Here is a 12,644-nt window from a genome sequence, read left to right as displayed (position 1 = left end):
ATAGTTTTAAATTTCCATGGGGTAAAACATTTACCCTCACATATTATCAGGCAAATATTGCTGTTTCCTATAACACAGTGGCCAAAAATAAATCAGCTTTTAATTTTGGACATAATAGAATCTTGTAAACAGTATTATTGGTTACATACCGTTTTTTGACAAAATTATTAAATAATCTTTTTTGAGAATGACTTCCGATGTGTAAATCTAAAACGTCAAATTTTAAGGTAAAATGTAATTGTTATTACGATCAATCTTATTCCCATATAAACATAGCATTTAACTTAGACACGCCACAAAAAAAACAGTTTCAAAACGATTCTGAGAGTTTCAAAACTAAAATAATGGATAAATTAAGGATATGTACTTGGAATTGTAGAGAATTGAGGTCAAAGTATCAAGAACTAAACAGCGAAATAAAAAATGCAAAAACAACATAGCAATAATAACTGAACCAAAAAAAACTTCGGGGAACTAAAAATTTGAAAGATTATATAATGATAGACCGTTTAGTATATCAAAATGAAAAAGCTAGCTGAGGTATAGCTTTACTAAAAGACAAGAAGTGGAGACATCTAGAATAGGAGGACATTCATGTATTTATAAATAGATAGTAACAAATAGATTAAAATTTGATAACGGTGATATTACAATTATTAGCATATATGCTTCAAACAAGGTAAAAAAAAGAATGTGTAAAGAAGCCTAGAAACGAAAGTATTACTATTCCATAAGTGGTAGGAACAAATGGAGAACAGAATTTTATTGACCATGAACATGAGTTGAGATACTTGCTACACTTAAGAACAAAAACCTCTTTGAGTTTTTTTTATATCTCCAAGTCAGATACACTTAATTATTTTTAATCATTTTTTAGTTATGTTTCCCACAGGATCCACCTGAACTGTAAAATAAGTACAATGTGTCAGATGCAAGAGTATTACTCTATAAGTAAATAAGGGGATGAGATTTGCTTTTGTCCGAAGATATTTATTAAGTCATGTAGACAGTTGGTAAAGTTTGGAATGCCATCGCAAAATTGTAAATTGAGCGACGCTTTCAATAGATAATTGGAATATAGACGTGAATATGTAGTCGAAAGTCATTGAATCAATTAATTTTAGAGAATGTTTCAATGTTGAAACCCTAATATAAAGAAGTATACAATAAGTTAATTAAGACAATTGATAATGGAAATGTTTGTTTTTATACACTTGATGGAATTGGGAAAACAATTGTTGTATCATTGATTTTGGTCACAGTTCGTGAGAAATTTCAAATTTCTCTAGCAATTGTTTCTGGTGGTATAGGGGATACATTTCTACAATAATACTAAATGGCTTAATTAGCATTAAAAGTGTCGTTAAAACTTCAAATAGATAGAGCATTGTGAAACATACGGCTATTTTCGCCAATCACTACCAGTAATTCCAAGATTACCGACCGCTGCGGATGAAATATAAACTTAACAACAAATATGCAAAGACTGCATTGCTAAACAATCTTTCAGTCAAAGAGTTCTCCAAGCAAAAACTCCTCTTGGTATTCTCATCCATATATTATGTGATGAGTGAATGGATTATTTCATTTCCTCGAATTTTTTTAACTTCGTTTCAACGAAGGGCGAAATCATTAGTAGATTGTTCCTAAACCATATTTTTAAACCAAAAAAAATTCAATTGGTTAAGTGAACAAACAATTTTAGCAACACTTAAGAAGAATATAGACGACTTAAAACTTAATAATTCAAAATCAAATCATCTATCCACTGCTTTCCTTTAAATATATCGACTATGTAACAAAAACAATGACGAAGCAACCAACTATCCATCTGAATTTTTAAACACCTTGGATATGCGTAAATTACCATCGCCCCATTTAGAACTAGAGATTGACTCGGTAGTGCATCTTGCTTAGAAATTTAAAACAATCAGAACTATGTATCGAAGTGCCTTCGGTAATAAAAAAAAACTCTTCAGCAATATAATATACTCAATACTTAAAGAAAAATTTAAGGATAAGGAAGTTATCATTACAAGATTTCATTCGAACTTAAACAAATTCAATATTCGTCAGATTCGTCTTACATTCGCCATGACCATAAACACATTAAAATTCTATTCTTTAAGTGTTTATGAACTAAATAAACAAAATAGTTGTTTCTCTCATGGCCAATTGTGCATAGCATTTATTGTCAATTTAGAATGGATCTTATAAATACAAAAAATAAACAAAAACCATTATAATAGACATATTAAATTAAGGAATAAAACAAAGAAAAATAACTCGTGGGCTCAATTTGTGTCCAGTATAAACAGTAGGACCCCCTATGTCTGAAATGTGGAAGAATGTCAAAAAAATATCTGGAATACCGGCTTATAACAAAATCACTCAACTATGGAAAGATAATAAAATAATCACAGATGACCTAGAAATAGCAGAAGAATTTGCTAATACGTATAAAAATAGATCTAATACAAGCAATTATAATAATAATTTTATCAACTTTAAACAGAACGAAGAATGCAATGTAATTATACCGTTTGTAGATGACACAGATGCTTTAAATACCAAATTTAATAGAAATGAATACAAAGATGCATTAAACTCATTTAAAGAGACTAGTGAGGGTCCAGATAACATCCCAATGGTTTTTTTAAGTATTTACCTGAGAATGCACACAATCATCTTCTTAACATATTTAATATTATTTGGACAGAACAGAAATTTCCAACAGCATGGAGAGATTCTATTGTAATACCTATATTAAAACCAAAATGTCCCAAAACAGATCCTGAGTCTTATAGACCAATTTCGCTAACATGTACTGCATGCAAACTGTTAGAAAAAATGGTCAACCGTCGTCTCCTCTGGACACTTGAAGATCGAAATATTATTATTCCAAAACAAAGTGGTTTTCGACAAAATAGATCAACTCTAGACAATATTATAGACCTAGAAAGCAGTGTACATCTGGGATTAAGGGAAGCCTTCTCCCTTAATCAAAAATGTATTGGAATATTCTTCGACATTGAAAGAGCCTTTGATACAGCTTGGCGCCACCGTATCATCAGATTACTGTACGATTTAGAAATCAAAGGACATTTCCTTGCATTTATAAAAAACTTCTTATATAAAAGATATATCCAAGTTAGAGTAAATGGTAATTTGTCGTCAAAAGTGGAATTGGAAAATGGAATTCCTCAGGGATCTTTTATAAGTCCTACGCTATTTATAATTGCCATAAATGATGTTCTACGAAATTTAAAACTTCCACTTAAAGGCCGCTTATATGCTGACGATCTCATAATATTTGGTCAAAGCAAAAACTTAAACAACCTCTCACAACTTGCACAGGGTTTCTTGTTAGATATTGACAAATGGTCAAAGGAAACTGGATTTATCTTTTTAACAACTAAAACTAAATATATAGTATTTTCTAAAAACAAAGTCAGTACACCAATCTCATTATATCTATACAACCAATCGCTACAACAAAAAGATTCGCTAAAATTGCTAGGAGTTACTTTTGACAGAAAGTTGAATTGGAAAGAACATATCAATAATCTAGCATGTAAATGTTACAGAAGATTAAATTTACTAAAAATTCTAGCACACAAGAATTGGGGTTCAGACAGGAGTACATTGCTAATTATATAAAGAACTATGATACGATCACAACTAGACTACGCGGCTATAGCTTACGACTCAGCATCGAAATCAGTACTTAAAAAGCTCGATACTATTCATAACACAGCACTCAGAATATGCCTGGGAGCCTTTTGTACAACACCGATTGAAAGTTTACTTTGCGAAGCAAATGAATTGTCGTTAAATGATAGAAGAGCTTACCTTAGTCTAACATATGCAACAAAAATTAAAGATAATGCAAAAAATCCTGTCTATAGAAATACTTTTACCGATAATTACCCAAACCTCAATGCAAATCACCGTTCTAATAAACCTTTCTATAAAAGAATAAAAGACCATTTGCATCTGTTTGATATTGTCATATCTGAATGTCTTCCATACACATATGATCATAATCCACCTTGGATTCAAAACATACCATCATGTAACTTAGAACTTACGTCATTTCATAAAAACTCCACTAATCCTGATCTAATTATTTCCCATTTTAGAAAAATCATTAGTCGTTATAAAAATCATACTCAGATATACACTGATGGTTCAAAATCATCCGAAGGTGTGGGAGCGTCTGTAGTAACTCCAGAGAAGGTTCTTAAATTCAAACTATCTAATGTTAGTACTATCTATACAGCTGAACTGTATGCTCTCTATCGCGCCATAGAACTAATCAATCTGACAACAAACTCCAAATATATTATCTTAACAGACTCACTTAGTGCCATACAAAGCATCCGACAACTGTATCCAAAAAACCCGCTTTTAAAAAAATTAAAACAGTCCTTCTTCAGACTTATATCAATCATAATGAAATAAATTTCATCTGGATCCCATCTCATATAGGAATAAAAGGCAACGAAACTGCTGACCATAGTGCGAAAGACGCGATAGTGAGTGACGTTTCCGAGATCGTAAACACATCAGTATCAACGGATATAAAAGCTTATAATTTTTCGCTAATGGCCATTTGGTCGATGCGATTTTCTAAATAAAAAAAAAAGAAAAATAACTATTTAGCCATCTAAGAAGAATCTTTATAATGCATATCACCAGAAATATAGTCAAATATTAAGTGTTACTAAAATAATAAATAACTAGAAAAGATATCGCACCACTAGTTAATAATTTTGATGAAGAAAGTAAGCATAGTGATACTAATGAGGATTCTGGTTTCGCCTAGAAAAAATATTTTATGTGGTGTTGTTTTTCCGATACCATTATATATTGCTCTGACGTGAAGAATATGTTCTCTAATATAGTGATTTTTTGTAATTTATTCTTAACAATTAGATTTTTTTAAAAGTTATTCTACATTTAAAGTTAATTAATTATGAAGAAGCTGCAGAAATAATATAAAAGTTATGTTTTGCTATATTTTTTAAAAGGATAAGATATATATTATCAAAGCATGTAACCCAAAGCTGTAATAAAAAAAATGAAAACCTCTTTTCCAAAATAATTTGTCCAGTTATCTAAACCACAATATAATTAGAAAATGCTTCAGAGTGAGTTAGGAAGATGTATATGCCAAAGTAAAATACGTTAAAATATAAGCATTTGAGAGGGGGGTGTATATTGTAAATGTCCTGGGTATTAGGCTCTTTGACAAAACATATCTTTTAAGAAGATTTAAGATGATGGAGCATTTAAATTATATCAGGGCTTTTCAAACTTATTTGCACTCTGGTGTTCTTTATTTAGCAACTTTTAAAAGAACTTATACCATCTTTGCGTGATTTCAACATAGGTTCTTAATACTCTTCCATCCGCACTTCTTATTTGCCGCAAGAGGGTCAAGTGCTTTGATGACTTGTCCCTTGGTTTAGCAATGCTGTATAACTTTTTCATCCCCTTGGGTGTTTCCAACTCCACAGTTCTGCAGACTTTATGTCCTTGCTACATTGTATATATCCCTACCTATCTTTCTTTTAGATCTGTCATTCCTCTTTCCAGCCTCTTTCTCCTCTCTAACCTTCTGTTGCACTTTCACCACTAAGTTTCTTTGTCTGTAGGAGGCCCTTTACAAGATTTTTATTCTAGAACTGCCTCTTCCACTCTCACCACAACTTTACTGTTGTTCCCACCAGTCATTTACCGTATCTATTTTCTCAATTTCTTCCAGAACTATATTCTTAAAGACTATTGCCAAATCCGTATCCTTTAAATTTTATTACTTTAATTTCTGGTGTCCTACTTGCTTTCCTTTTCTCCTCACCTTTATCTCTGTATCCACTATCACCGGTCGGTGTTGATTAGCTACATACTCACCCTTTATCATTTTATAGTTTGCAACTTATAAGCTGACTTCTTCTATGCAGCCAAAAAATCTATCTGACATCCCCTTCTCTCGCTACTATAAGTAACATACCGGTCTTCAGTTTTCAAAAAGAATGTATTAATGACAGCCAAATCTCATTCCACTGCAAAGTGAATTACACTATATTTCCTTCATCATTTTTTATTCAAATTCCAAAACTTACATAAACTCTTTCCATACCACTCACTCTACCAATATATCCATTTAAATCATCTCTAATAAAACACTTTTGATCTACAGGAATGTTGAGCATCTCGCAATCAAGGACCAAAATTGTTCCTTCTCCTGCTCTTCACACCCTCCTGCGGGGCGTAGGCACATATGATGTTTACGTTGGTATTGCCTGTATTCAGTTGAATCATTATACTATTACTTCTTTAGGTTACGCTTATAAGGCGTTCCTTCCATTCGTTGTTCAAAATAGTACCGACTCCATTTCTAAAGTGGCTGTTCGAACTAATATATTATATTTACTTGAATTCGCCTCCAAGATCTTTTAAAATCGGCGATCTCTCTTCCTTTACCTGTTATGCTTCAAACGTTGAGAGTTGCAACTCCCAGGACTAGCTTCTCTGGCTCCTTCCGTTCTCTAAGGGGTATCCCTAACATTTTTAGCTATAAAAATAAAAGAAGTCACGATTTCTTTTTAATTGAAAATATTAGGTAATATAAGTACATTTTATTTGAAACCGAGTTGTTGCATTTTTAGCCATAAAAATTTCTGTTTTCATGTACACTTTCTTCGATATTCTCTCAGAAACTAAGTTCTCGTGTCTACAAATAAACGCAAAGTAGCTAGTATTTGTATATATAAGAAAAATTAGATCTACAATTTAACCATTTAAATTAAATTCGAGAGGTTTCATGTCTCATGTTTTTTTTTATTGCGATGGACAGAACGTTGTGCAGAATCTCAATATTTCCATGATTATGTAGTTTAACCTTATTTTTTAAGCGTAATGTTGAATTTTCATATTCAATATATTTGTATATAAGTCATATAAATATAATATATACTGCATATTTCTTAAAATTTCAACTTGATTTCGAAGCACTCAAAAATTTTTATTTTTTATCAAATCGAAAAATTATTTTGTGGATGTATCTTTTATATTAATCAGAGTTCTTCTTATTTTATTACTTAATTATTATTAGTTCAATTCGTTATATGTTAAGAAACTTGTGTGTATATTTATATTTGAAAAAATTTCCGTTTTTCTATATATTCAATTTTACCTACTTTTCATGAATTGACCCTTTTGACCTAGCGAATATACTACCACTGAAGTATGACTCGAAAACCCTTCAGCTTTAGGAATATCTTATCAAATGGAAATTGAGCAATAACGTTCGGTTTTTGGCTTTCGGTGTATATGTGAAGATCTTTTCAATTGGAAGTTTGGGTTGACTGACGATATTTAAATAAATTATTGATCCTTTTTAGAATCCCTATAATTTTGTCACGAACGGCTCAATCTTAATAAAATTATATTACACGATTTTTCGCTTATCATGTATAAGCGATATGATTTTGTATAAAAAAAATATTTTTTGATAATGCTCATATTTTGTTTGATGCATTTTTTTAACACTTTCCTATATATTCACTTTAGTTTGTGATAGTCTTTAGTATTTTTTCCCTCTTTCATACTGATTTAAAACTATTTTTCAAAATACTAAAGTAACGGCAAACTTCGATTGCATTAACTTGATTAAAATTAAATTTAAAATTCAAGTTAAGTCTAATACTAGGAAAAAGCTGGTTTTATAAGGCGATTTTTAACAAAACAACAAGAAGAAGATAGTTTTGTAAAATTATTTTTAACGCTGCTGTCTCTTTTTTTTTAACCATAAAACTGTTTAACATATACTAAGATTTACGAGATAGTCCTAGTTAATTTAGAAAAAGCCTACTGTTCGGAAGCTTGAGCTGTAATAAATGCACTACAAAATAGTTGAATTTCTTATAAATAGGTATACAGATATTATAAATAAAATAATATTTAAAAATGCCTCAACACAACTTCCTCACAACACATAACCACAAACGGTGTCCCACAAGGGTCTGTCCTAAGCAGCACACTATTTCTCCTTAGTATTAACGATATTAGTTCATTCATAAACGACCCTGTACAATACGGAATATATGCTGACGACATAATATTATTCTGTCATGGAAAGGTCACATCCAGCACAAATACTTTACGACAAAACACTCTAAGTAAAATAAACAACTGGGCCAGTCAATCCGGCCTTAACTTCTCCCCATCCAAATCCAAAGTTATTCATTTTACCAGAAGACAAAACACGCAATCTCCAACCATTACTCTGAATGGAAATTTTCTCCAAGTAGTAGATCAAATAAAGCTTCTTGGCATTATTTTCGATAAAAAACTTTCCTGGAGACCACACATTCGAGAACTTAAGGGTAGCTGCCTTCAACTAATGAATCTTCTTAAATAACTAGCTCATTATAGTTAGGGAGCCGATGAGTAAACACTACTAAAAATATATCGAGCTCTTATTCGCTCCAAACTTGACTATGGTAGTGTTCTCTACATGTCATCAAGTAAATCACTACTACGTTCACTAAATGTAGTCCAAAATACTTCCCTTCGACTCTGTTTAGGAGCATTCCGATCCAGTCCGGCGGAAAGCATTCATGTAGAATGTTTCGAATCTTCGCTTCATCTAAGACGACAACTTTTACTGATCTATTTCGCTAGCGTTTCAGCAAATCCCACAAATCCCACATTATCTGTAATAGACAATTACCAGTTACTAATAATCCTAGAATGGTACCGTCCACTATACAGATGTTAGTTTCTTATTTAGATATGAGTCTGTTGTCGACCAGCCCTTTCACGGTCCCTCAAACTCCTCCATTGATATGTAAACTTCCAAATTTCAATATAGAACTATCCAAATATAATAAGAATAAAATATCACCTTCCGTTATCAAATAAAAGATTCTATGAAATACTACATCCTTTACTCAGACGCATCTAAGACTGAAGAAGGTGTTGGCTGTGCTGTTACAACAACAACCACCGTCAACTTGTTTCGACTCTCCAGCAATTGCAGTATTTATACTGCGGAACTATATGGAATACTACAAGCGGTGAAAACTCCACTCAACGATGATGATTGAAAACTATAGCAATATGTACGGACTCTCTGTCCTCCATGCAGTTCATAAAAAACGTACATTATATCCACCCAATAGTTCAAGAAATTCAGAGTATATGTAATCGCCTTCAAACTAATAGAATTACAGTAACAATATTGTGGGTCCCATCACACGTTGGTATTCCAGGTAACGAAACAGCCGATCAAGCAACAAAACAAGTATGCTCTCTTAACGTAACAACAGACATTCAAACATCATCAGATCTAAAAAGAACACTCAAACATAAAATAATGGACCTTTGGAATGATCATTGCAAAAGAAGCAATACCAAGTTAAGCGTTCTACAACCAAACATTTTCTACCACCAGCTCCCACCAATGACAAGAAAGGAAAAATCTATCATTCGAAGATTGAGAATAGGGCACACACGCCTTACACATGGACACCTAATGAATTCCAGTAATTAGATTTTTTGCCAGTACTGCAACACCACGACTTCCGTAACACATGCACTTCTTGACTGTCAACACTACCTAGGGGCCAGAAGAAAATACAATCTTGGTAACAACCTAAAAGACATATTTATCTCAAACAGCAGCAACTATGAAAATGTACTAAATTTTTTTAAAAACACAAAGTTATACAATTTAATTTAAAATAAAATGTATTATAAAAAATGTATTGTAACTAATTTGTACCCAATGTAAAGTATTAACCATGTAAACATGAATGTAAATTGTGCCTATGTCAATAACCATTAGCTGTCGAGACAAAAAAATGCCTTAAATAGAATACACGTATACAGAGAACTGGAATCAGTTAAAATATAATGTAATGATCGACAGGGAAATAATATATGTATTAAAACTAAAAAATCAGCCTTCAAGATTATCTTAAACACTTTTATATTGTGGAGTAATTTGATGGGCATGATTGTTAAAGTTTAATATTATCCTTTTATGTATAGGTATGTATAAAGGCTTTGTAACATAATAATTTACGTATTTTATAGAAAATATAGTTATCGCTATTTTAGTTTATTTTTTATTTGGATTTTGCTCCAAAATAAATAGTTTTGAAGTTATAAGCAAGTAAAGTAAAGTAGAAAAAAAAACTTTTAGTAATTTTTATATATTTGATTTCTTTGTTATATTACTGACCAATTTGAGAAAAAGTATAAGTTAATTATTATTACTGCACTGTATAAGTTATTGCAAAACTTCTTTGGCAAAAATCTGAATCCTAACTCTCACATCGAAATGTATATTCACAGATCTGCCCTGGTTTTCTATACAAAATTTACATATTCAATAATTCAAATTGTATGCAGCCTAATAAGAAGTATGCAATTTACGATAAAAATTACTTGCAAAAGTTTATTTTAATCTGTAATTTATCAAAATTTTTAAAATTAACATTATTAGATTATGTTTGTATCAAAACCAAACTATATAACTGCAAAGTACCTAAGTTTTTACACGAAATACAAAAAGAAAAACAAGAACTATTAATTTCAAAATATTATATATTTAATGTTTGGCGAAAATTATACAAAGGTTCAAAATTTTACCCTGAATTTTTCATAATAGACCCTGCATAATATACTTTTTTGAGAATAGGTTGTCAAGTAGTTTCTACAAACATAAAATTTACACTATTTTTTATTAAAAATAAAGATGATGGACTAAGGCAGACTTGCGTAAATTAATAGATTTCAATGTATGTCTAATAAGGGCATATTTGAATTTAAAAGTTGACGTGTTCAGCGTTTTTTATAATTTTCTAAAATAAGAACACAAACAATTTTATTCCAAAAGTGGTTTCTACACTTTATAATTTCGAAGTTTCAGCCTGTATTATTCATAATAGATCCTATATGATAGAGTTCGTTAAAATCTGTTTGCTAAGCAGCATTTAAAAATATAGAAATAACAGTGTGGTCCATCAAAAATAAAACTTATAGAATTAGCTAGGCATACGTAAATCATCCTGTACATTTAAATTCTTGTTCAAAAAGCGCATATTTATAAAATATATAGATGTCGAAAAGTCTCAGCATTTCTTAGCATTTTTTAAAACAAGACGAGACATAATTTTATTCCATAGGTGGTTCCACCTTGTATATATTGTATATAAAAAATTATTTATCAAATGAAACAAACAGTATGAGATAAAAAAACGAGATCAAGAATAGAGCAAACTCAAAAAATAAAGGATGAAAAAGAAGACTTATTGAATATACGTTAGATTTTTATTGCCCTGTAATATTTTTAATGACAAATCATATTTTTCCTTGTTTTATGTCACTGAGTGTATACTATGTCGATAATTTTAAATTAAAAACATATGAATAATAAAAACTCTATCCACTTTTTTATTTTCAGATGTGTGACATTTTCATGATTAAAATAAATGAAAGCATGGGAAAGAGAATGTCTACATTGAATGACGCCATGCCACCATGGCGCTGCTAATGCGACGTCTATTCGTAGACGCTCAGGTAAATCTAGGTAACTACACACACAATATATAATACTTTTATACTACACCTTTTGCACTTTTTTTACTTCCAAACACTGCACAATATTACACCTTCCTATTTGATTGCATGTCATTGTAGTTAGTCTATTTTTAATGTCTTTTAAGTATACGATAGCGTTAATCATTTAGATAATTTCAACCATATATATATATATATATATATATATATATATATATATATATATATATATATATATAATTATTTTGACTTATGTATTGATGGAACATATATACTTATATATGCTTGATATGCTAAACCTTGCTAATTACTTATTAACCATCTAATTAGTTAAAGCGGCCTATCAAAGCCTAACACGGGTTTTTAAAAAATAAATTCCAATTCCGTCATAAATGTATTTATTGAGAGCGTACAATTTCAAAGTATAGCAACAACTACAAAAACAACAAGCTCTTAATATAATTAAACATTGGTATATATATATATATATATATATATATATATATATATATATATATATATATATATATATATATATATATATATATATATATATATATATATATAATATATCGTCGTTAGGAATGAAATATCTCCAATGTAAAAATATTATAATTTTACAGGAGACACAAAAAACAGTTAAATAACGCTATTTTACATTGTATTTAATTAGTAATTAATTTTTTTTTTGGCCAAACTAAGATTGATATTGATATTGAGGTGAAATTGATTCCTTAAATCAGTACAAAACATTAAACTAAAAAAAAATATTACAAACGCGCACATTGGAGAAATTATAAATGATTGAACCGGTATATAGCAGGTATTTCAAATATTGTGTATGGCATGTCATAGTACCATACCCTCCTGGGGCCTAGTGTCATATATTTATAACATAAAAATCAAACTTTTCTAGTGACGCCATCTCACGTAATTTATCATAAACTTAGCAACTCATACCAAAGAAAACTACTTTACTTTCTTAGAGTTGGGACCTGTATAATGTAACTGTTAAATATGTGAAGTTAAAACACTATATAACAAATGAA

At 30.4% G+C, this 12,644-nt stretch overlaps 1 protein-coding gene across 6 annotated transcripts in view; it reads left to right on the top strand.

Moving 5' to 3' along the window:
• Positions 1-12,644, top strand: part of Liprin-gamma (liprin protein kazrin) — a 298,413-nt gene that overhangs the window by 86,545 nt on the left and 199,224 nt on the right. For 5 of the 6 annotated variants that reach the window (XM_072523265.1, XM_072523266.1, XM_072523268.1 and 2 more), the window contains exon 2: positions 11,480-11,595. In XM_072523265.1, coding sequence (XP_072379366.1) covers positions 11,557-11,595 — 39 coding nt within the window. In that variant the 5' untranslated portion in view covers positions 11,480-11,556. Of the gene's footprint in view, positions 1-11,479; positions 11,606-12,644 lie in introns of all 6 variants that reach the window. The other variant, XM_072523267.1, reaches the window with a different exon arrangement.

This window comes from Diabrotica undecimpunctata, chromosome 2 (assembly GCF_040954645.1).
Source record: "Diabrotica undecimpunctata isolate CICGRU chromosome 2, icDiaUnde3, whole genome shotgun sequence".
NCBI lineage: Eukaryota > Metazoa > Arthropoda > Insecta > Coleoptera > Chrysomelidae > Diabrotica > Diabrotica undecimpunctata.
Note: the sequence above shows the minus strand (reverse complement) of the source record. Positions and strands in the feature narration are given on the sequence as shown.